The sequence below is a fragment of the Macrotis lagotis genome, chromosome 3 (genome assembly GCF_037893015.1).
Source record: "Macrotis lagotis isolate mMagLag1 chromosome 3, bilby.v1.9.chrom.fasta, whole genome shotgun sequence".
Taxonomy (NCBI): Eukaryota; Metazoa; Chordata; class Mammalia; order Peramelemorphia; family Peramelidae; genus Macrotis; species Macrotis lagotis.
This window is the reverse complement of record NC_133660.1, coordinates 121157927-121184217: the sequence shown is the minus strand read 5'-3', so window position 1 is coordinate 121184217 and position 26291 is coordinate 121157927. Positions and strand designations below refer to the sequence as shown.

The following is a 26291-nucleotide window of genomic DNA, read 5'->3' as shown; positions in this document are numbered from 1 at the left end:
TTCCCCTTCTTCTCCTCATTTTCTTCTTCTTCTCCTTCTTTTCTTCTTCTTCCTCTCCTTCTTCTTTTTCTCCTCTTCTTCTTCTCCTTCTCCTTTTCTTCTCCTCCTTCTTTCCTTCTCCTTCTCCTCCTTCACTTTCTCCTCTCCTCCTCCTCCTCCTTCTTCTTCTTCTTCTTCTTTTCTTCTCCTTTTCTTCTCTTCTCCTTTTCTTCTTCTTCTTCTTCTTTTTCTTCTCTTCTCCTTTTCTTCTTCTTCTTCTTCTTTTTCTTCTCTTCTCCTTTTCTTCTTCTTCTTCTTCTTCTTCTTCTTCTTCTTCTTCTTCTTCTTCTTCTTCTTCTTCTTCTCTTTTCTTCCTTTTCTTCTCCTTCTCCTTTTCTTCTTCTTCTCCTCTCCTCCTCTTCCTCCTTCTCCTTCTTCTTATTTTCTACAGGTTAGGCACTCAGCCACCCCGTTGACCTAAAAAGTGTAAACAATGAAACAATCCCTCTTTTCAAAGCTCAATATATGAGTATATATAATAATTACAAATACATACAAAATAGTTCCATATCTTAGGGAGGCAGAGCACAAGTAATTGAGGAGGAGGAGGATGTTTGGCCTTCATTCTCAAAATCAGAGAGGTGATGCCATGACAAGCACATGAATTGGATGTGGGTGAGAGGGGCTGTGCTAAGTCACCAGCCTCATCTTCTCTTCCAGAGCCACCTGGGTCCAGTGGTCAGACATGAATTAGGACACCTAGAATTGACCCTGGTAATGATGAGGGTCATGACAAGTTTCACGCAAAAAGACAGTGCTTGAGCTTCTTAAAAACCTTTGAAATGCTAGGATGTGGAGTTTAGGCTGCTGCCCTGGGAGTTCCAGTCTGGGAGGCCTCCATTAAGGAAAGCAGGCGGGAGGCGCATGCGCCCTCCTCTCTCCTTCACCAACATCCCAAGAGGCAAAGACAGGACCGCATCCGCCCGTCCCTCCACCGCGCAAGCGCAACCCCGCCAATCTCGCCCAATCAGAGCGTGGTTAATAGACCGGATGAAGCGGGGCACGTCGGGCGCCGAGGAGCCAATCAGCGTCTTCGGACGGCCTTAAGCGGAAGCGGAAGCGGAAACGATCCAAGACCTGTTGTGGGACTGGAGTGTTTGTGAGCCGCGGGCGCAGTGCGCTTGTTCTTCGGAGGTGTGGAGGCAGCTCCTTGAGGCCGCCGCCGCCGTGGCCATGGCGCGGGCAGAGCGCGGGGTGGCAGCCGGGTGAGGGAGGGCGGCGGACAGGGCGTGAGGGCCGCGGCTTGGCCCGTCTCGGTCGGCTCCGCTGTGCCCGTCCGAGCTGGGGAGATACCGGAGCCAGCGGGACCAGCGGCGCCGGCCGCGCCGGGCCAAAGACGCGGGCCGAGGCGGCGGCGGCAACAGGAAAGGGAGGAGCTCCTGCCTCGGAAGCCGCGGCGGCACCGCCGTCAACCCCTGGTAAAGTCGCCCCACTCGGACCCGTGCCCCAGGGGGGCGGGCGCCGGGAGGGGCCCCGGGCCCTGGGCCTGCAGCCGCCTCCGGCTGCTCCCGCCCGCCTCTCCTCCCCCTCGGATTCTCTCTGTCTTCTCCTCCCCTCCCCCTCCCCTCCCCCCTTTCCTGGGGTTGAGTTTGACGAAAACATGCCTTGCACCTGGAGGAACTGGAGGCGATGGATCCGGCCCCTTGTGGTGTTCCTCTACCTGGTGGCTCTGGTGGTCTCTCTGCCTCTCTGTGTGTGGGAGCTGCAAAAATTAGAGGTAAGATGCGCCGTCTTGGGGGAGGGCAGCTTTCCATTCATCATCTGCCTTGTTCTCCAAAGACACTTCATAAAGGAGCATACATTTAGAGCCGAAAGGGACCTTGCTGGTCATCTGAGTGCAAAACCGCATTTTACAGAGGGGGAAACTAAGGCTCAGTAAGGATAAGTGACTTGCACGAGGTCATGCATTTAAATATTTGAACGCAAGACCCTTACACCCCAGGATTCTTCTCTAGACTGCAGTTTTAACCCGCCTTGTTAACTTTTGGAATGAAATATTTGGGCCTATAAAGAAAGCTAGAAGAACAACATTCCACATAAGTTCATTTCCCCATAATATCCATTCATTTATCCTTTTTAAATGTAAGTTTTTTAAAATTTTTGTTCTTAACTCCAGTGTAAGATGTTAAGGGACTGACTGCACTGGAACAATTATCAAAGTAATTTTGTTTTTCCTACAGATTAGGTTTATTGCAATTACAGCCAACAAGTGGCATTTGCATTTGTTAATAACCTTTATCTTCAGTTAGGGGGAAGTGGATAGAGCACTGGCCCTGGAGTCAGGAGTACCTGAGTTCAGATTCGGCCTCAGACACTTAATGATTGCCTAGCTGTGTGGCCTTGGACAAACCACTTAACCCTGTTTGCCTTGCAAAAACCTTTTAAAAAAAAGATCCAATGAATTTATTTATTTTTATACTTTTGGTCTTTTCTATCAAAGGTTTTGCAAATAATCCTTGTGGTTCTAATAGTTTTTTTTGATGTAACATCCTTATTATGACATCAGTAAAGTTAATTCTAAAGAGCCTGAAAGTTCCTAAGGTAACGTAACTTTTCATAGTTAAACTTGTAAAACCTGAAGTTAAACTAGGTTAAACTCTTAATCCTTTCAGCTTCAATTTGTGTCATCCTGTAAAGTAAAACTTCAATTGTATTTATCCAGTAAAACAAGTTTGAAGCTGCTTTCAGGCTAACCAAACGAACTTCATTTCTTTTCTGTCCCAGGGCCCTCGAATTTATTATTTTGGAGAACTTTGGTGGGGGGAAACTCCCTCCAAATCTAATGTAGTTTAACCAATTTCAAGTTTTGCCTGGGGGCCTTGAAAGTCACACAGCTTATATGTCACAGTCAGGATTTGAACCCAGGTCTGCTGATTTCTTCTAATTGGTCCCACATTGCTCTATAGTAACGTGATAATCGTTTTTAAAAAGCAAGGTGATTTACTACATCAAGATAAGCGCTTCTGTCAAAAACTTTATAGAGCATTATTCTAGAAAGAGTAATGTTAGACCTCCTCTAAATCTATTGTCACTTATTAATAAAGCATGTTTTGCTAGATATGCCAGTCTTTGGTAGTAAATGTCATGGGCTTCTGATGCTTTTTAATTGAGATACTTATTCAACATTCCCTTTTTATTTATGGGTTGCTTAACCAGTACATAGAGAGTAGTCATTACAGAGATCTTGAAGTTGTTGGACAACCTTGACAAAATATTTTTAGGTATGTCACTTATGGTCAATGATATCCTTTTAAATAAGTAAATGGTAGGAATCAGTTATGCAGAAGATAGTGCCTAGGAACCTCAAAAAATTATTCTTTACTCTGAAAAAAGCCATATGAGCTCAGTAGTTATAATCCCTCATTTTTCCACAGGAGTATTATTTTGTTTTCTCTCACACACCTTAATTTTGTCTTGTGGAATATTGATATACCTTAAGTTAAGAATATCTGACTTGAAAAGTTAAGAAAACTTGACTTGAAAAGGCTATGAACTTAATTAAGAAAGAGCCACTTGGCTTTTCATTGGCATCACTGACCCCGAGGCAGTTTTGGCTTTTGTTTTTATTTGCCACTGTTCTTTTTTGTGTTCCTTGCCATTGCTATGCTATTTGAGGTTTGAATCCAGAGGAAATGTACTAAACAACTTTTTAAACTTTAGAAGTTTGATTGCCTATTATTGGTGATAATGCTTTTTATGTGTGTTAATTCCTCCTTGAGCATCTCCCTTCCATCTCTTCTCCTGTTCCCTTAAAAGCATTCTCTGATTTTACCTGCTCCTCTGTCTCTCCCAATTTGAAAACCAAAAAAATACTCTGCTTGTCATGGGAGACCAATGACAAAAATAAAGCAGTCCTTACTCTCAAGAGGAGACATACATAAAAATATATGCAAAATAAATATGTTCATTTTGTTGGGCAGGATCTAGGCAGCAACAAAGTAAAATTACTAATACAGTGACTTCATCTGAAAGTGTGTGCAATATTTTACCTTTGTAGTACACACACACCCTTTAAAAAATGATTAGAAATCCTTATTCTCCCTCCCAGCTTCTACTTACTGAAAGAGAAACCATTTATTGTAACAAATATTTATTGTCAAGCAAAAGAGTGACTATTAAAGTAATACAGATGTTTCTCATTTTGAACCCTAAATCTATCACCTTTCTGTGAATATAGCTTTATTTCATCACCAGATCCACTTTAATCATGAATTGTCATTCTATTGATTATACTTCTTACAAAATTTGTTTTGCAGTGTTAATTTTGTGGCATAGATTGTTCTCCTTGTTCTATTCATTTCCTTCATTTTATTAAGTGTTTTCAAAATGTTATAATATTGACATTACAATATAAATTTTTATCCTAATTCTACTTCACTCTACATCAGTTCATGAGTCCTTGTCTTAAAATCATCTACTTCTTCATTTCTTATAACACAGTAGTTGTCATTACCTTCATTTATTAATTAACTTAATTCAGCCACTCCTCAATTAATGGATAACCCTTTAGTTTCTGTTTTTTTTTTTTTTGCCACCATAAATAGAGCTACCATATAAATATTTTTTTTTAGCAAGTATCTTTTCTCTTTAACTTTGAGTTATAGGCCTTGCTGGATTAAAAAAGTACATATTGTTTTAGTAACTTGACCCATTCATAGACCCACCAGTGTGCATCTTTTTCCTCAGCCCTCCATTTTTATTTTTGCAAGACAATGGGGTTAAGTGATTTGCCCCAGTTCTTGTCCTTTGTTGTACCAAAAAATAACATTAGATTAGACCAATATGAGCTTGCAATGGTCAACGACAGTTTGGGCACAAATAGTCCATGTAAATACCTGGGATATGGGTACTCTCTAAACTTACAGATATCACATTTCCTTTGAGCTGCTTCAATTCTGCCTTCCTCATAGAGTGCAGCCCCCTCACTGATGAGATCATTCCATGCTGGGTGGCTCTGTGCCATGTCTCCCATGCTGCTAAGTAATTAAAGAGTCTGAGGTCAGATTTTTACTCTAGTCCTTTTCACTCCAGGACTAGTATGTACCACCCAGCTCCCCCCACCCATTTATCATTTTCCTTTTTTTTGTCACCCCAGATGGGTGAAAGGGAAAATCTCAAAATTTTCTCTAATAAGTAGTGATTTGAAGCAGTTATCTTAATAGACTGATTTTCTTCTTTTGAAAATTGCCTGGTCATATCCCTAGACCTTTTATCGATTGGAATGAACTTTTTTTCTAAAATAAATTTGAATCGGTTTCTTATGTACCTTGGAAATGATACTTTTCTCAGAAATTTGCTGCAAAGATTTTTTTCCTTCAACTGCAAATGAGTACATTACCTACTCATAAAAGTTCACATAAACTAGTTAGAGAAACATGAAGGGAAAAATTCCCTGGATCTGTAGATAGAATAGTTCATTAATTTTTTGTATAGACAATGCCAGTAAAGCTAAGATTAAAAAGTAAACTCTTGAGCTGAGTTTTGAAGTTCTGAGACAAAACAGCAGCAGTGCATTCCGGGCACAAGGCAACCAAAGACCAAAGGCATGGAGTTGTGGGGGTTACATTGGTGAAACTAGTTTGCATTCCAATTATTGAAGTAACAATTTTCAATGAAATAAGCAATCAAGGACTATATTTTTATGGATTTGTTTACACCTCCAGTATATCCATTATTGAAACACTCAGCTTAACTTCAATTTCTGAGCTTTGATGCGATGGCAGTTCCAAAGATTACTTGTTTATGTACATAGACCAAGTTTTTGCTTACTGATTTTTAACCACATTATGCTAGAACTGGACCTATGAATGTGTCAGGTTACTAAATAATATGTACTTTTTTAATCCAGTGGCAAAAAATAAGTGTAAAATTTAGTCATCAGAAGCTATAAATAACATTCTATATTTTCTGTTCTCCCTATTAAAAAGCATTGACACCAAGCAAGCAGTGAACTGAAAGGTGCTTGAGTGGTTTAAGAGATCTAAATGTTAGGAGTCAAATTCTTAACCTCAGAATGTTCATTTTTATATATATATGTGTGTGTGTGTGTGTGTGTGTGTGTGTGTGTACACATATGTATATGTGTATGTATGTATATATTTGGGTTTTACGAGTGACTTGCCCAAGATCACACAGATAGTTAATTACTAAGTTGGATTTGAACTCAGGTCTACCTGATTCCAGGGCTGGTGCTCTATCCACTGTGCCACCAAGCTGCCCCTGTAATACATTTTCAAAGGGAAAAATAAAAGATTCCTTTTAAAATTTGGTAAGAGCAGTGGCACCTTTGAAGATAATTGAATGTAATTCTTAAAGGCATTCTGATTCCAAACTCATTGGCCTTTTCTCCCTACTCTGCTGCCTGATTGAGTGCCATTTAATTATATAAATTAATACTTATGCAACATAAAACATTTTTGATCATTTTTTAAGCTATTGCACTTTTTCAGTTGTGTAGTTGTCTAAGAAACTATTGCTAGTGTTGGACCTGGGTTATATTATGTTGCAAAAGCTTTTTTTATTTTCACAAAATAAAACTCATGACTTTTTATTCACCCCACTGCAAGATTATATGTATAATCATACTCAGAGCAATAGTTTAAGGATATCCATTCTGACCATTCAGTGGAACCCAGGATTTAATGGTGTCATTGGCTTAAGACTTTTCTCTCAAATCCCTCAAATGTTAATAACTAATTTTTCTTGTTATACTGAATATAATGCTGGTTGCTTGGTTCCACATAACTTTAATCATGGCATTGACAGTTTGTGGTGGCATCTTTTTCTTTCTATTTGCTTTAGGGACCACATGTAAAACTCAGAAGAGCCAAGTGTCCCTTGGGCTGTTTTTGCCCACCCTAAAATTAATTGGTGAGCATGATGATAATGTGAACCAACAAAATGCTATCATGTTGTTGATCATATAATTAATTACAGTGTATATCAAAAAACTATGATTTAATCCACACTTTCCTTTGTAAATGTTTTAATATTAACACATATCCATTCGTGTTTTAAACAAAGCAAAAGCAAATCCCTGAACATTTTGATTCTGTTGAAGTTGTAAGTCTAATAGTAAAAGGAAAGCAGAGTTTAAAATAACATGTTAACTCCATAAAACTCAGTCTACTTTATATTCACAAATGTTATCTGAAAAACACTCGCATATTTTAATTGTTACTTTATATAGAATGAGAATTTACAAAGGAATCAAAAAGAACAATAAGTATTAGAAATTGTAAGGTGGTTTTAGATAATATCTTTCAGGAGCAACTTAGAATTCCACTGATTTAAATTTTACACAGACACACATACACATGCATGCGTGCAGTTGATTACACCACTGTTCTCATTTCCTTAAAATCCTCTCAGCCATTCAGAGAACAGTTAGGAAGCATTATTAAACTACTTTATACCAAGCACTGTGCACAGAGGATACAGAGGCCAAAGAGAAAATCATCCCTGCTCTTAAGTAGTTTACATTCTATTGAGGGAATTAATGGGGGCACCTTTAAGTTTATATAGAATAAATGCAAATTAAATACAGCATAGGAAGGAGGGAGAACTAGGAGTTGCATGATGTAAAGGGCATGATGTAAAAAGTGGTGTTGAGCTTTAGGAAGTGGAGATGCAGGTGGATCTTTGGAATTAGAGATAAGCAAATGTAATGGAGAGAATGATTAGTCCAAAAGCTTAGAGATGAGAAATGAGTGTTATGTTTAAGAAGCAGAGAGGTGGCCAGTTTGACTAGATTGTAGAGTACAAAGGAGAGTAATATAATGAGGCTGGAAAGATTGATTGGGGCTTGGGTATAAAGGGCTTATAGGCAATAGGGAGCCAATGGAGTTTGAGTAGGGAAGTGGCATGGTCAAATTTGTGCTCTAGTGAAGTGAGAGAAGAATAGATTAGAGAGGAGGGAAACCCCTTAGGAGGACTTAGCAGTAGTGCAGGAGAGACAAAAAAAAAAATCCTGAACTTGGTGACTGAAAAAGAAAAGTTTGAATGTAAAAGATATGAATGTAGATATTGCAGGATCCTGGTGGTTGCTTGGACAGGTGGTATGAGAAAGAATATGATCATTCAAGAATAATACCATGCTTATGAATGTGGAAGACTGGAAGAATTGTGGTAGAAAAGGTAGTTTGATAGAAGGATGAATTTTGGGAAAAGATAATGAGTCCTGTTTTGACCAAGCTGAGTTTGAGATGCTTCTGAGATATCCAGTTTTGAAATATTGAACAGAAAGTTCATGTGTAATATGTTTAAGTAAACTATATTGTAATATAGACCACTGGGGAAAGGAATATGTAAAGTTCATTGGAAATTCCATTCCCAAATCAATTCTCTGGGGCGGCTAGGTGGCATAGTGAATAAAGCACCTGCCCTGAGTCAGGAGTACCTGGGTTCAAATCCAGTCTCAGACACTTAATTACCTAGCTGTGTGGCCTTGGGCAAACCACTTAACACTGTTTGCCTTGCAAAAAAAAAGCCTAAAAAAAAACCAAAAGAATTCTCTGAGAAATGAGGGGAGGATGTGGAGACAATGAGTTTAGACAGCTTTTTCTAGGAGTTTGGCTTAGAAGGGGAAGAGAAATATAGAGGGATAGCTTGAAGGAATGGTAGGTTATTGTTAAGGTTTTTATTAATGGAGAAATTTTTTTTTTAAAAGCAACAACAGAGCAGAACCAGTAGATAGGAAGAGATTGAAGAAAGACCTTTTCCTTGAGGAGAAAAGATCACCTAATCAGAGACTGAGGCAAAGATGAGAGTGGGGAGAAATGATTAAGATGATAAATGAGAAATGAGCTCAGTTTTCTTATTAAAGAAATAGGTGAGATTGTTGGGGGGAAGAGAGTTATGGGAGACATAAGAAGAAATAAGTTTAGAACAGTTTGAGGGAGTAGAAGAGGTCAGTTAAGTAAAGGCAAGAAACAAACTGCAGTCATAGAACTTTTTAATATACCTCAAGGTAGGAATAAACTTTTCTGTTGAAAATTAAGTTACTTTTTATATTTGAATTATTTCACTAAAATGGATTTCAGATGCTTCATTGTACCATGAAAATGACCTTGGGTTCTTGAAAGTACTCCAGATGAACTTTTAAGCTTTGGTAGATCCTGCCAAGTTGAAAAGACTTAAAGTAAGGGCCTAGAAATGGATTTTATATCTTTTGCCCAAGGACTAGCTTAGCTAAATTTAGAGTATATTCTCTAAATATAGGTATAGTCTATACCAGAAGGTTGATTTCAATAAATTAAGCATAGAAGGTTACAATCTCTGTGTAGGGAGTGTCCACAACAATAATGAACTTTTGATGCATCAAGTCTAGCGATTTCTTTATTACATTTTGGAAGAGAGAAAGAAATTGATGTTTCAGGGATACATTCGAGCTTCAAATATTACCATTAAACAGAATGGGATTCCATTTCCACATTAATACCACTGCACAAAAGGGAATATGTAAAGTTCATTGTAAATTCCATTCCCAAATCTCTCACTTACTGCCTTTGTGACCTTGATTCCTCTTAAGGTCTGTTTCTTTATACATAAAATGAGGGGGTTAGAATAGGGGACTCCAAAGTTACCTTCTGGTTCTAAATCTCAGTCTATGCATTTAAAAGAAAATTGCCAGTAATGATAGTAATTCAGCACATTTATTGAGTGACTGCAGTGTGCAAGGTTCTTTTAGAAGCTAAAACAGGAGCCATCCCATAAGTGAAATGCCATATTATTCTAATGGAAAATTACTCTGCAGTCCCTTGTAACCAGATCCATGTGATGAAATAGTGCTCTGTGGTCTCCCTGACCTTTGGAGTATATTCTTATTCATTTTCAAGGACAAAGAAATAATTTTTTTATGAGCCCTAGTGTAAAAATTTTAAAATATTCACAAAATCCTCTTTTGTGGGGATTATTGTATTTAAGATTTTTTACTTTGGTCAGAACTATTAGTATTTGTAGAACTTTTTAATGTTTGGTTTTCTTACATGTGATAGCAGCCTGATGCCTACTTTCAGCATTCACTGAACATGTATTATACACCTATTATGTGTAGTAGACTGTTGAAGGGAAGAACTATGATAAGTAGCCCATGCTCTGAAGGAATGTTATAACATTTAGGAAAGAGAAGTATTAAACCTGTGATATAATATTTCATCATTATAGAGGGTATTTCCTACTACTAATACCACTTTCTCACCAACTATGGTTAGCTAGGACAGCAAAAAATTCAACTTGTTGAGGGTCACACACCAGTGTATTTTGTAAGTAGGATTTGAACCAAGATCAAGGTCAGGTCTTAAGTTCACTCTACCAGAATAGCCCAGGCCAAAAATCACATATACATGCACACATGTATGTATACCTATAGACATACATGTGTATGTATATATACACATGTATATACATTGTATGAAAATACAGTGAGTTAAGATGAAAAAAATTAGGTCAAGTGATTCAGGTGATTAATGACAACTTCATAGATGTGATCAGGAATGTTATCTTAGATCATTATTAGCCTGGTATGCCCCACCCAGCACAAGAATAAATATTGTCAGGAATAACATAGTATTTTAAAACTGAAGGAACACTGGAGATCTTAGAAAGCCCTCTTATATAGACCAAGAGAGATTATTTAATTCTCTGATTATTAAAATTCAGAGGACATTTATTGAATATTATATGCATTCTATAAGTGTGATTCAGGTGAAATTTTATCATACAGACTAAATCTCACTAGCAAATTGGGATATTTTACCTCAATTTAACACATTGCATTTTAAATATCTGACGGAAGGGAAGGGCAGAATTCTGGAAAGTCTTTAAGCATGGAAAGGATAAGAAGAAACAAATTGCAGCCTTTGAATTGGAAAAGAACTGAAAAGAAAAGATAAATAAACGATTTAGCAGTGTTTCTCTAACATGATGCTCAGCATTGCCATAGAGCTGATCATTCTTAGCCCTTCCTTATTCAAAACTGCTAGCCAATTAAGTTGGGAGATTTTCCTTTGGCAAGGAATTTGAAATCAAGTAAATCTTTAATGGCTTAGCAAACTGTGGTATATGTATGTCATAGAACACTCTTGTTCTGCTAGAAACCAGGAGGGATGGGAATTCAGGGAAGCCTAGAGGGATTTGCATGAACTGATGCTGAATGAGATGAGCAGAACCAGAAAAACATTGTACACCCTAACAGCAACATGAGGGTGATGGTCAACCTTGATGGACTCGCTCATTCCATCAGTGCAACAATCTGGGACAATCTGCAGTGGAGAATACCATCTATATCCGGAGAAAGAATTGTGGAGTTTGAACAAAGACCAAGGACTATTACCCTTAATTTGGGGGGGGGGGCTGTTATCTTGTTATGTAATCTTACTATTCTTGCTATCTCTTACACTTAATTTTTCTTCCTTAAGGATATGATTTCTCTCTCATCACATTCAATTTGGATCAGTGTATACCATGGAAACAATGTAAAGCCTGGCAAATTGCTTTCTGTGGGGGTGAGGGAAGCAAGATTAGAAAATTGTAAAATCTTTAAAATAAAAAATAAAAATAAGACACAGGATTTTTTTTTAAAAAAGCATGCTTTTTATTCTTTAAGTTTGTAATAGTGAGATTGATGCTGAGTTATTTCTTTTTTTTTTTTTTTCAAAGGTTGGGATACATACCAAAGCGTGGTTTATTGCTGGAATCTTTTTACTGATGACTGTACCAATATCTTTCTGGGGAATTTTGCAACACTTAGTACATTACACTCAACCTGAATTACAGAAGCCCATAATAAGGTACTTTCTTAACTTGTTTCAATCTCACAGTGATCCTGGATATTTTTCAAGAATATGTTGAATATTAAATTTGTTGAATTGTCTACTTTGCTTTCTCAATAGGATTCTTTGGATGGTGCCTATATACAGCTTGGATAGTGTAAGTATGCTTCCCTTTATCCAGTACTTGAGAACTTGTTTACTAACATAGTGCTACAGTTGTAGCAGACTTTTTATCATTTAACTAAATTTTACTGAGTAATTGCAGTATTTGTTAAAGGTCATTAATGATAGTAATTCCAGAACTTTGTTTCTGTAACTCTGATTATCTTTAGTTTGATGCAGGGGGCGGCAGTCATTAAAATATTGTCAACACTCAACTATTCACCAGATTATCCATGGTAATTTTAAAATAAATTTATTAGCACTATCACCAAATTAAGTACTTATTGACATAAATATAATTTCTATTTGGCACAGAAGAAGCTAAAACACACTTTAATTTAGAAATTCCTTTTCTGTACCAGAAAATATGTCCCAGTACAACTGCTTTCAGAAATTCCAGATTTGAATCATTGTTTGATTTGATTAAATGGTAAAAGAAATTGACCTATACTAAAATCCCAAACCACTTAGATTAAATAACAGATATCTAATTTCATTTGTCTTCTCTTCATCTCTTATCAGAATCTAAGATTTATTTTTTCAGATTTTCACATTAATAAATTTGGCCAAATTAACTTTATATCAAATACCCAATCTAACAAAAACACTTTGTGATTTACAGAATGCTGCTCTCACGACAGCCCTGTGAGATAGTTAATGAAAACATTACTCCATTTTCTAGATGAGGAATCGAAGACTGAGAGTTTGTTTCCCCAAATCCCATTGCTGATGATTGTCAGAGCCGGAAGTTGAGACCAGGGCATGCATAATCTTTCTTCCAGATGAAGGCTAAAGATATTTAGGCCTAGCCAGGAACACATCTGAGGCAATTTCAGATATTTACATGACAAGAAATCTAATGTTAAGTAGTTCACAAAATGTACTAAGAATTGGAATGTTATTCTTTGACATTTGGGTGAAATAATTTTAATTTGTTTTTCCTAGTGGATAGCTCTGAAGTATCCCACCATTGCAATATATGTGGATACTTGCCGAGAATGTTATGAAGCTTATGTCATATACAGTTTCATGGGATTCCTTTCCAATTATCTGACTAACCGATATCCAAATTTGGTATTAATCCTTGAAGCCAAAGATCAGCAGAAACATTTGCCTCCTTTCTGTTGCTGTCCAGCATGGGCAATGGGAGAGTAAGTATGTTTGTTCTCATCTTATTGATGTATCTGTTGAATAATTGCTGTGCTTAGTCAGAGGCTTAAGACAGTCTCTGCCCTTCTGGAGATTACAGTCTAGTTAGAGAGCTGGGATTTTGCAGCAAAGATATGCAGAATGAATTAAAAGGAGTGAGACTCGCATTAAGGAAATGAGTTAGGTGGCTGTTAGAATCCAGTCCTGACTTTGCTGCTTACCACCTGAGTTTGACTGTTTGAACTTCTTATACAAATTTGGGATTTTACAGTTAGATTCTTCATCTATCAAATGTTTTTTATTCTGAACACACGTAGATTAGGATGTTGTTATACTTGAATCCTCAGCATACACAATTATTTATTTTCTGTAATCATAGCTAATTTTCTACAGTCATATTCCAGTGAAACTTTTAGTAAATATAATTTTTAATATCTTGCTGAAGTCTTTACTACCTTCACTAAGTCCTTTATTGGCAGCCCATCTGTTGGGTGTTTTTTAACCCCTTGTTAAATCAAAACAGTAACCTGTGCAGAGGTGATATGTGTAAGAAACTTAAAGAAGAGACAATTTTTCTTAGATAGAAACTTATCTTTTTTTTTTGTATCGTCCATCAATTCAGAGAAGATAGTTAGGAACAAGAGAGTGAAATTGGACCCTTTCCAGACATTTTTCAAATCAATGTCACTTACATTTGTTGAATATTAAGTATTTCTTGCATGTCATATACATTTATGATATGAGTCTAAATGTATTTCCAATCCAAGTTGTATCACCTGTTACTACTCCCCCTCCTTTAGCAGGGAAAATGAAGTTGACAGTATTTGAAAATAATAACAGCATGTTCTCTGAGAGAATCATTTGAAGGTAAAAGTTAACCATGATTACCATCTTGTTTCAAATATAATGTAGGCCTTATAAAATGTCAGCATGTTACTGGTAGACTACCAAACTTTGAAATATAGGTCTCTTCTAACATACTGCATGTAAATGCTCAAATTGATTAATTTCTGTAATGCCTTAATAAGTCTTTCCTTAATTCTGTTAGATTATTTGAAAATACTTCAAAATGGGTGGCTAGGTGGCACAGTGGATAGAGCACCAGCCCTGGAGTCAGGAGTACCGAAGTTCAAATCTGGCCTCAGATACTTAATAATTACCTAGCTTGGTGGCCTTGGGCAAGCCACTTAACCCCATTTGCCTTGCAAAAAAAAAACTAAAAAAAAATTTCAAAGCAAGAACATAATTTTGTGCACCAAAACTAAAGTACAACCATAATTTTTATGCTTAGATTGTTAATCTATATTCAGGTAATGCTTTTGAAATGTATGATTTAGCATAATTAGGTCGATTATTACATTGTGTAAACTAGTGCACAAATCCAAGTTCTGATATTTAATGTCAGACTCTTGTAGCAACAGATGGTCTCTAACCTAAGCTTGTAATATCTTTACTTAATCACCAATGGAACTAGATAGAATTATCTATTGATGAAGGGTATTGAACATTTCATAGTGTAAAGCCAGTCATTGTGAATCTTTGGTTTTCATGAAGTTTATAATCTTAGAAATTCCCCAGTGTATGCATCTTTTGAGACACAGTATGAAAAGACAATAATTAAGAAGTCTCTTTTATCCACTTAACTTGATTCATTTTTAAAGTGTGTCTGCATGTACGTGTGCGTGCTTTGAAATAGTCGTATTCTACTAACAAGTTCTTTAAGTGGAACAGTACTGTCCTTGCTAGGGAAGGTGTAGCATACCTTATTTGTTGATTGCTAAAGGTAATAAGAGGAAGAGAGACAGCAGTTATTCCTAGGCATATGTAATTGCCTGTTTCTTACTTACTTTATTCTCTACTTCCAGGTGGGACACATGAGAAAATTAATTAGGAAGAGTAGTTAAAGTACTGAATTATTTGCATTTCTTTTGCAGAGTATTATTGTTCAGATGCAAGCTAGGTGTATTGCAGTATACTGTTGTCAGACCATTCACAACTATTATTGCTTTGTAAGTATGTAAGTGTGAAATGAATGTTTTGGAAACACTTCATTATGTTACCTTTTTACTTTGTTGGAACTATTAAGATATGTCAGTTATTCAGATGAATAATACAGGCATAAAAAAACTTATTTTGTGAAAATTCTAACTTAACAGATAAATTAAGGAATGACAATTCACATTATACAACAAAGCACATTTCAGTCAGCAATAAGCAACACTGACTGTGGGCAAAAGCACTGTGCTAGAATACACAGAAGGAAAAGGGAAATTAGCCCTCATCTCAAGGTGCCTACATTCTGGTGGGAGATAGAACCTGAAAATGCATCTTGACCTTAGCATTCTTTAATCTTACAAGTAAATAATACTTTCTTATTTCAGTAGCATTGTGAGTTTTTTGTTTTGTTATTTGACTGCATATGGTTACCATATATATTCAATGAGAGCCTTATTTTAGGCTTCCTGCTAGATTTATAAGCACACATTTTCTTGTAACATTTTAACAAAAATAGTTTATGTTATAACTTTTTGGGCAGTGTATTCAAATTTTAATGTTATTCTCAATAATTGACATTTGGAATCCTTCAAATGAATTTTTCATAAGACCTTGAAATGAAACTTTGAATTATATTGTAAATGTAATGTTTTAAATCATTTTTAGAATCTGTGAGCTCCTTGGTGTATATGATGAAGGGAACTTTAGTTTTAAAAATGCTTGGACTTACCTAGTTATATTCAACAACATGTCACAACTGGTGAGTAAGAATGAATTTTCTTTGATTTACTGATAATTAATGATAGTACTCAAACCCAATGCCTGTAATTTCATCCTTGATGAAAATACCTGGTTAAGAATGTTGCATAAATTGGATACCAAGTTCAGACTTGATTTTCTAAACTGCCCACATTGGGAATTTGAGAATCTCTTAAGTGTTTGATGGTTTTTTCTTTTATCAGTCCATGTTCTGCCTACCTGCTGATTCATATGAGCCATTGTGGTTTGGTATGAGATGAAAGGGAATCATCAGTATGACCTATTGAAAATAAGAGAAACCTTAGATTAGCTCATTAAGTAAAAGAAACTATTTAACTTTATTATTGATACAATAGTTGAAAGAATTGTTTAAAATTGAGGCAATAATTATAAATTAAATATCATCTAAACCTTTCAAAATTTTTAAGGATACATGAATGATAACTTAAAGAATTGAATAATAAGCATATAAATATCTTTGTTTCTAGAATAAACATTTAGGGGAGGAAACTACTTAGCAATATCTTTTTTAAAATTTTATTTATTTATTTTGAATTTTATGATATTTCCCTAATCTTGCTTCCCTCCCCCCACCTCCCACGGAAGGCAATCTGTTAGTCTTTACATTGTTTCCATGGTACATTGATCTAAGTTGAATGTGATGAGAGAAATCATATCCTTAAGGAAGAAAAATAAAGTATGAGATAACAAAATTACATGATAAGGTAATGGGTTTTTTCCTAATTTGAAGGTAGTAATCTTTGGTCTTTGTTCAAACTCCACAATTCTTTCTCTGGATTCAGATGGTATTCTCCATTGCAGATAGCTCAAAATTGGCCCTGGTTGTTGCACTGATGGAATGAAAAAGTCCATCAAGGTTGATTATCACCCCCATGTTGCTGTTACAGTGTACAGTGTTCTTCTGGTTCTGCTCATCTCTTAGCCATATCTATTGATATAGATAGAGTATTGAACATTTCATAGTACAAAGCTAGTCGTTATGAATCTTCGGTTTTCATGAAGTTTGTATTTATAATCCTAGAAATTCCCCATTGTATGCATCGTTTGAGACACAATGTGAAAAGACAATAATTATACTACGTGAAGTTAATCAAATCTAGTGTCAGTATCAGCTTCAGCACAAAAAATCAATTACCAATATGTCAAGTTGTGCAAGTCGCTGCCAAATTAAATAGCTCAATGATAGCTATTGATAGTTATCTCTTAGTCTCTCTTAATTCAATTATTTTACATCAGATTTTACTTTCACATTATATGTTTACTTTCAAGTTATCTTTTACCAAAATAATTCTAATACAGAGTATTATAAAATCCTTTACTTTGTTTTCTAAACATTTGTAAATTCTATTGTATATAACACATCTTTAAAGCGCCAGCTTCAATGAGATAATCACTTTTCTGTAGAGTATTTTCTCCATAGCTCTTCTAGTTTTTAAAAATGAATAATTTCAAGGAGAAATTAAAATGTTCAGTGTTTTTATTAATATTTTATGTAGGATATATTTTTGAACAATAAAAGTCCATGTATAATCAAAATTTTAAATAACTTCAATATATTCATCCAATCCCAGGGAAATAGTTCTCAAAACAGTATACCTTATCACTTTCCCTCTCTGCTATCTTCTCTCTTTTCCTCCACCAATTATTTAGGTTATAACAAGAGCTGTTCGTTTTATTAGATTTTCATCATTTTTATAATTTTACTTTTACTAGATATTAAAAGGGTTTTTTTTTTTCCAGTTTGCTATGTATTGCCTTGTGCTGTTTTATAAAGTGCTGAGGGAAGAACTGAATCCAATTCAGCCTGTTGGCAAATTTCTTTGTGTAAAGATGGTTGTTTTTGTTTCCTTCTGGTGAGTGCTAATTTTCTACTAAATTCTTAAGTTTATGGAAAAAAAATAGCCACTAAGAAAAAATATGTGGAACAAGTTAATCAGTCAGTTATATTAAATTGGTCAAAATGTTTAGTTTCCAGTATGACATCAGTAGCTTATTTGGCATGTGTGATATTTGCTGTACACTTTTACAGATTCTGATCTCAGTAGAATTATATTATACATCATTCATAAAAAATGTATTTTTTAGGCTTCATTATCCTCATGTGCCTTTTATACAATCCAAACTATTAAACTAAAGACATGATAACTTACTCTAGTCAACAACTACTCACATTTATATTTTATATAGTTTTAATATTTATAAAGCACTTTCTTTAAACAATTCCAAGAGGTAAGTAGTGCAAGCATTGTTATCTCTATTTCCCATAGGTCTTTATGGAGCAGGTGAATGAACATGGTTTTAATTGTCTTTAGAGGAGTAGGTCCTTAGAGTTCAATGACAGCAACTGTCCAACTCGTCCAGATAGCATAGAGATGGGTAGCAACTGATATATATGCCATAACTTGTCAATAACCACTGATCTAAAAAATATATAAAATAGCATGTGAAAACAACAATTTTTAAGATATAATCTAATAATATAATCTATAATTCATTGGATTCGATCTCTCTGACACAGATTACCTTTTTATAAACATGTTCCATGTAGGCAAGCAGCAATCATTGCCTTATTGGTAAAAGTTGGAGTTATTTCTGAAAAGCACACCTGGGAATGGCAGACAGTAGAAGCTGTGGCTACAGGTCTACAAGTAAGTGAACTCTCATCCCGAGATCCAGTCATCAATGTTCTCTCTTCTCCTCCATCTCCTCGCTGATTTGGGCCTTCATTACCCCCTTGCCCAAACTATATAAGCCCCTCCTAATCAGTCTTCATACCTCCAACCTATCTACATCTTTGATAACTAGACCTCAGTTTCTTCATGTAAAATGATATTGGAATAAGTGATCTTTGGTCCTTTTCAGGACTAGATTATAGGGTTATAGATTTAGAGCTAGAAGGAACCTTAGAAGTCATCTATTCACAGAAAAAGAGACCTTATTCCCTGTGTAGTCAGTTCCCAATTGGTGGACTCTGTGTTTCCAGTTCCTTGATAAAGTAAACATAACTTTTAAGAAGTCATCTATTCCAAATTTTACAAATGAGAAAAATGCCCAAAAGGAGGAATAATTTTCCCTTGGTCATGTGGTAAGTGGCCAGTTGTGACCCTGTATAGGTCTATGAAGTGCAGTAGAACTTTTCCTCTATATAGCAAACAAGATATAAAGGAAAACATGACCAGCATCTCTGCTCTTTTATAGGATTTCATCATCTGTGTTGAGATGTTCTTTGCTGCTATTGCTCATCACTACAGCTTTTCCTATAAACCCTATGTGCAGGAGGCAGAGGAAGGCTCATGCTTTGATTCTTTTCTGGCAATGTGGGACATTTCAGACATTAGAGATGACATATCTGAACAAGTAAGAAATGTTGGTAAGTATTTCACAATGAGTGATTTCACTTTTAATATATCTGGTTAGTGATGTTACATGGCTGTCTATTTGGGCACCTTACTAAGACTTTATTGAAGATCAGAATTCAGTAGAAAAGAATGGAGTCAGGAATTGTGTTACTGTAGGTTTTTATTTGAAGGTAGTCTAATCACATAAGCCTTTTATTATGAGATTCTTGCATATGGCTTCTTTTTTTTGTCATTTAGAATTGAAACAAAGGTTCTCATAAAACTTGCATTTCTTTTCTCAAGGGAGGACAGTTCTGGGTCATCGTAGTAAAAAGTTTTTTCCTGATGAGGAGGAACACAACGAAAATACAAGTTTATTATCATCATCTCAAGACCAGAACTCTGTTGCTTCTTCTATGCCATCTTCACCCTCGGGTCACTACCAAGGGTTTGGACACACTGTGACACCACAGACTACACCCACCTTTTCTAAGATGCCTGATGAAATTTATAATGCTATTACAGGAGGAAATGAAGAACCTTCACCTGGCTATAAATCTGTTGCATCCTGAATATTCAGAGGAATAATGGTACTTCTGTTCTGCTGTGTTAACTTTATAACCTGGTATCCCATTGCTTATGGATTTTGTGCTTGGGACAACACTGAACTGATGGAAAATTCCAGCACAAAGATGGTTGGTGAAAACCAGGGTGTGTATAAAGATAGTCATTGAAAACTGAACTAAGCACATTTTGCATATCAAATAATCAGTCTAAATTTCCTAAGACTTGATTTATTTCTCAATGTCAGAACACTACATGCTTACATTTGATGAAGAGAAGAAAAATGACTGCAACTATTACTGACATTAAACTGCTCTGACAGATAGATGGACTTGAAAATCAATGTTTTCTATCCCTGCTGCATGGAATAGAATGCTGCTGAATTAACCTGAAGAGTGGACTTTATAAACAATTAGGTAAATGAATTAGTGCGACTTGATCATAATTAAGGTTAATGGTTACTTATGTAGGTTGTGCTTACATAATATTTAAATACTAGATTTTATTTCATTCAATAAAAGGAGGAACTTCTAGTTTATTGTTGTCTGCAACTGTTTTCTCCATATTGTCAAATTCTTGTAGCATAGAGTTGAAAAAGACTGAACTAGAAGTTAGAGAAGACCAAGTGTCCAATTCCAGTAGCACTTGCAAGATGGAGACAAACCTGACAAGAGTCACTGAAAAGACCTAATAATGTACTCTCAGGTACATGATACCATGGAGCTGGCAGGAGGGGAGTCTGTTATAAAGAATTCTTTATTGGAGGATGCTCAGTCAGAACTGTGAAAACCATGCAAATAGAGAAGAGGAGGGAGACATTTAAAATGAAAATTAGTAATAGAAAAACATGACAGGTGACATTCCTATCATGATTTTGAGATCTTATCTAAGAAGTTATTAGTTGTAGCAACTGAAAATTTTTTCTCTGAAACTGATAAGTCATGATAAATCAGTATGTTTATTAATATGAATCACTAGATTTAACATTGAGGAGATTAGGGCAGGAACTGTATCTTGTAAAGAAAATGAAGTTATTTGTCATGAGTACTATTGGAGATGGCATAGACTCCAAGTCATACTTCATATACATTTTTGTGCTTTCAAATATCAATACCATATCTTAAGTACCCTCAATTGTGGGTGTTTTTTCACTAGGAGAGATAGTAATGTATCAAATCCCTCTGATCCCTGTCACATAAATGCTTCTTAGAGAACCAACAGAATGAATCATCTTTTTTAAAAAAATCCTTCCATATTAGCCTTGTTGAAAAATAAAATAACTAAAAATAAGCTTTGATCCACACTCAGAAGCAATCAGATTTGTGTCTGAAAGTAGATAGCATTTTTCCTCTTATGTCCCTTGGAATTGTCTTGATCAGAGTACCTAAATCATTCATAGTTGATGATTATACAGTATCATGTTACTATGCACAGTGTTCTGGTACTGTTTACTTTGGATCAGCTCACATGGTCTAGCCAGGATTTTCTGAAACTGTCCACCTCATCTTTTCTCATGGTATAATGGTATTTCATCACAATCAATAGCACAACTTATTCAACCAGTCAATGGACATTCCTTCAATTTCTAGTTCTTTGTAACCAAAAGAATTGCTATAAATATTTTTGAACTAATAAACCATTTCCTTTTTCTTTGATATCTTTGAATTAGATCTGTCCACAGAATCGTCTTAAAAACCTTCCTCTGAATCTCTTAATTATCTGGATACCAGTGAAATCTTTGTGGTCCGTTATTCTTCATTATGTGAACAACTCAAATCTTTGAGGCTATTCATGTCTATTTACCTGATAAAATACTACCACCTGCTAGCAACCACTCTAAAATTTACATTGTCCTTTTAGCAAACCAGATATTGTAACCAACCTGAGTAGAGCTGCTTGTTCCTGACTGTTTTTTTCCTTGATCACACGCATTTGGCTTCTGAGCAGTTCAGAGCATAGCTGTACTTACCAATTGTTAACAAAGACAGGCAACTTTGTTTAGCTGAGGTTACCTTAAATATCTTAAGATATATTCTTTCAGTTCCTTATGGGCTGCAGCTGCCTAAGAATCAGAATTGATTGGGTTTTATCTTAAGGCATCTTATTATTTGTGCAACTTATCTAGATTCTTATCTCTAACTCCTCCCCCTACAATTTCAGCACGAGTCCTGGTTACACCCACTATAGACATCCATATGTCTGTAAATTTATATCAAATTTGTATTCCAAAAGAGGACCAACAAAATTACATCAAGTCAGATATCCTGTGTACTAAGAGAACTGTAATAAAAGGACCTTGATTTTTTTTCCTTTTTCATACTTTAGTGGATCTGAAATCTCATGAATTATACACATGCATATATATATATATATATATATATATATGTACACATAAACTCCCAGTGATGCAGCACAAACCCCATCTTTGCCAACTCCCCCTCTTTTCCATCTATGCCCTCCCTCTTCTCCATGCTTCCCACCCTTGGACAGGGCTGAGGGGCTTTCTTTGGATCTCCTGATAGGCGATGACTCCTTGGGTGGTCTTACGATCTGACTTTATATTCATACATTTCTCTAATGACATCCTTGACCCCCTCTGCCTGTCAGATCTAGATAGAGCTAGAAAGGACCACATAATTTAGCTATCGTTTTATAGAGGAAGGAACAGACAGAAAGATATAACAATATGTCCCTGAGGTTTCACAGATTCATGAGAACTCCAGGTTTTCTTTTTGTTGTTGTTGCTTTTTGATTTTTAATAACCCACTAGAACTTAATCTCCATCTAGATGAATACTAATTTTTCTTTTTTGAAGATTTTATTTTGAATTTTACAGTTTTTCCCCTAATCTTCCTTCCTTTCCCCCTCACCCCCACAGAAGGCAGTTTGCCAGTCTTTACATTGTTTCCATGTTGTACATTGATCTAAGTTGAATGTGATGAGAAATTATATCCTTAAGGAAGAAACATAAAGTAAAATAGATAGCAAGATCAGACAATAAGATATCAGTTTTTTTTCCTAAATTAAAGTTTATAGTCCTTGGTCTTTGTTCAAACTCCACAATTCTTTCTCTTATACAGATAGTATTCTCTATCGCAGACAACCCCAAATTGTCCTTGATTGTTGTGCAATTGGAATGAAAAAGTCCAGCAAGGTTGATCATCACCCCCATTTTGCTGTTAGGGTAGACAGTGTTTTTCTGGTTCTGCTCATCTCATTCAGCATCAGTTCATGCAAATTTCTCCAGGCTTCTCTGAATTCCCATCCCTACTGGTTTCTAATAGAACAATAGTGTTCCATGACATACCTGCACCACAGCTTGCTAAGCCATTCCCCAATTAAAGGACATTTACTTGATTTCCAATTCTTTGCCACCACAAACAGGGCTGCTATGAATATTTTTGTACAAATGATGTTTTTACCCCTTTTCATCATCACTTCAGAGTATAGACCCAGTAGTGATATTGCTGGATTGAAGGGTATGCACATTTTTGTTGCCCTTCGGGCATAGTTCCAGACTGCTCTCCAGAAAGGTTGAATGAGTTCACAGCTCCACCAACAATATATTAGTGTCCCAGATTTCCTACAACCCTTCCAACAATGATCATTGTCATATTGGCCAGTCGGGAGAGGTGAGGTGATACCCCAGAGATGCTTTAATTTCTATTTCTCTAATAAGTAGTGATTTAGAGCAATTTTTCATGACTATGGATATGGATCACTTTGATCTCCTCACCTTTGCCTTTGCATATCCTTTGAGCATTTGTCAATTGGGGAATGGCTTCTTTTTTAGGTTTTTGCAAGGCAATGGGGTTAAGTGACTTGCCCAAGGCCACACAGCTAGGTAATTATTAAGTGTCCGAGGCCGGATTTGAACTCAGGTACTCCTGACTCCAGGGCTAGTGTTCTGTCCACTGCGCCACCTAGCTGCCCCCAATGGCTTTTTTTTTATTTGACTCAGTTCTTTGTATATTTTAGAAATGAGTCCTTTGTCAGAAATACTAGTTGTAAAGATTGTTTCTCAGTTTACTACATTTATTTTGATCTTGATTATAGTGTTTTTTGTCTGCAAAATCTTTTTAATTTAATATAATCAAAATCATCTAGTTTGTGTTTAGTGATGTTCTCCATTTCTTCCTTAGTCATAAACTGCTTCCCTTTCCATAGATCTGACAGACTACACCTTGATCTTCTAGTTTGCTCATAATATTGTTTTTTATGTCTAAATCCTGTATCCATTTTGCTCTTCTCTTGATATAGGGCCAGGTAGGTTCTCTAAAGGTATGCTAACCTTACCTGTCCTCAGAGCTCTTCACTAGCCCTATGTGGCATCCATCACCTGCCTATATTTCCCTTTGGGTGACATCACTTTGACTTCTCCAGATATTCTGGTTCTTGATGATATGAAGCTATCTAGCATCTCTAGAAGAATTCGGATACTCTAAGCATGGGTCTTGATTTCAAGAAGCCTAGGAGCATTAAACATGTATGCAGTTTCCCTGAGATAATTCAGCCAATTCTGGTCAGTTTGGGGACAGCTACTGCCATCTGACAGTTAGGCAGTGTCTGCAACACTGGACCTAGAGTCAAGAAGATATGAGTTCAAATCCAGACTGAAACTTAGTAGCTCTGTGACTAGGAAAATCACGACTTCTAACTGTCTGCCTTAGTTTCCTTATCTGTAAAATGGGAATGATAGCAAAAACCCATACCCAGATAAGAATCTTCTTGGTGTATCTGAAATGTGCTTAAAAGACCTACAAATAAGAAAGTTGTGCACTTGATGTGTTTTGGTCAGGAAGACCTGAGTTTATATACTTTGAAGAAGTCACAATTTCTCTATGCCTTAGTTTCCTCATTTATAAATAAAAGAGCTGGTTTCAGTGGCCTCGAGGTTCCTTCTAGCTCTAAACCCAATCATCTGATTTTACTTCTTCCCAAGGTCATGCTTTTCACTTGGATACCTCTAATCTTTTTAAAATTTATTTATTTTCATCCCTATGCATATGTTTATTTTTAAGGTACATAATTTCCTTCCACTCTCCCTTCAGTGGCAAACAGTCAGGTTAGCATTGTACATATTTTGATAAACATGTTTACAAGTTAGTAATTTTCAGTATGAGGAATTAGGATTAAGGGAAAGATAATTTTTATAAAGTGTTATCAGATTCAGAAGGGTTTCTTTTTGTGTGTGTTTTGCTCTATTTTGTTTTTCTTCATCTGGATGGGAATAATATAGTCCATAGCTTATTCAAATACAGTTGTCCTAGCTCTCTGGACTGCTGAGAGGAGCTGCTTCCATCATGGTTATTCATCTCACAGTGTTAATATGTACATTGTTCTGTTGGTTCTGCTCCCTTTTCTCGGCATCAGATCCCATAAGTCATTCCATACTTCTCTGGAGTTCAACCATTTATGGTTTCTTATGGAAAAATAGTATTCGTGTGCCATAACTCGTTTAGCCATTCCCCAAATGATGAGGGATACCTCTAATATTTAGGAAATCTTTCTTTACATCAAGCCTAAATTTGCCTCTTTGTAACAACCCATTCCTCTCAGACCCAGAAGAACAGGGCTGATTAATCCTATTACTTGAAAGCCCAATCTGTACTTGGAGATAGCTGTCACATTCCTCAAACCTAAGCACTACCACTCCTTCTTCCATAACATGAATTCACAGTCAGGCCTTTTACCCTCCTGTTTGCCATATCAGTGTTTTTTTTTTTTTTCCTAAAATGAATGGTTCAGAACTTAGTCATTAAAGACTTGATACCCACTTTCAAGACTTGATACCATTTTCTATAGTGGGTGTAGCCAGGAGTTGTGCTAGCTGGCCACCAAGGTCCCATTCAACTCTGAAATTCTAGAAAATAACTTTGAATTTAACTATTTAGCCAGGTCCATAACCCTCCATGTTTTCAACAAGAATGATATGAGACACTGTCAAATGAGATAATGTCTGTAAAGAACCATATAAATATCAGTCAGATAAGTATAAGTGTACACACTTATAGTTAGATGAAAAAAGAAAATGAGGCCATCCAGTGTGACTCCCTCATTTTGTGGATAAGAAAACCAAGGTTGAAAAATACTAATATAGCCAAGGTCACATAAATAGTAAAGGAGGTAGGATTTGCTCCAGAGCTATCTAAATGGTTATTTCATTCCCTTCTGCTTTGCCCAAAGGTATATTAATCAGCATCATAGAGAGCCTATTTTAAGGGAAGGTTTGCAGATTATAGGGCAGGCATAAGTTTGTTGAAAATGACCTGTAGAAGGGATGCCTGGCTTTGTGAAAGGACCTGAAGATCATGTCAAATGAATGTTGAGGTAGCTGTTGATACATACCTTGGAGAAGAGAAGCCTTAAGTGGATGAGCTAACAATTGGAGTTGTGTAAAAGTAGAATGGATTGTATAGAAGTTGTTGACTTCCTCCTTTTAATGGAGATCTCCAAGCTCCTCTTGGGGATTCTCATTTGGGTATGTTGTAAG

General features: G+C 36.1%; 1 protein-coding gene across 2 annotated transcripts; it reads left to right on the top strand.

Annotated features, from left to right (window-relative positions):
• Positions 1-1103: 1103 nt before the first annotated feature.
• TMEM184C (transmembrane protein 184C) lies at positions 1104-20331 on the top strand. 2 transcript variants are annotated; one of them, XM_074229174.1, is made up of 11 exons: positions 1104-1457; positions 1657-1756; positions 11698-11828; positions 11931-11967; positions 12918-13123; positions 15056-15130; positions 15783-15876; positions 17637-17749; positions 18445-18544; positions 19095-19266; positions 19538-20331. In XM_074229174.1, exons 3-11 carry the CDS (start codon positions 11746-11748, stop codon positions 19804-19806), a joined length of 1149 nt encoding a protein of 382 aa, XP_074085275.1. In that variant the 5' UTR covers positions 1104-1457; positions 1657-1756; positions 11698-11745; the 3' UTR covers positions 19807-20331. The 2 variants fall into 2 exon arrangements, with proteins under 2 accessions (XP_074085275.1, XP_074085274.1); XM_074229173.1 differs by lacking the exon at positions 1104-1457 and having other exon boundaries at positions 1465-1756.
• Positions 20332-26291: the final 5960 nt, after the last annotated feature.

Excerpts from the sequence above, each read along its gene's own strand:
- TMEM184C (XM_074229173.1), top strand. The coding sequence starts at position 1,640 with ATGCCTTGCACCTGGAGGAACTGGAGGCGATGGATCCGGCCCCTTGTG. Across the intron at positions 1,757-11,697 it reads GGGAGCTGCAAAAATTAGAG|GTTGGGATACATACCAAAGC; the intron begins GTAAGATGCGCC and ends TTTTTTTCAAAG. Across the intron at positions 15,131-15,782 it reads TTCACAACTATTATTGCTTT|AATCTGTGAGCTCCTTGGTG; the intron begins GTAAGTATGTAA and ends AATCATTTTTAG.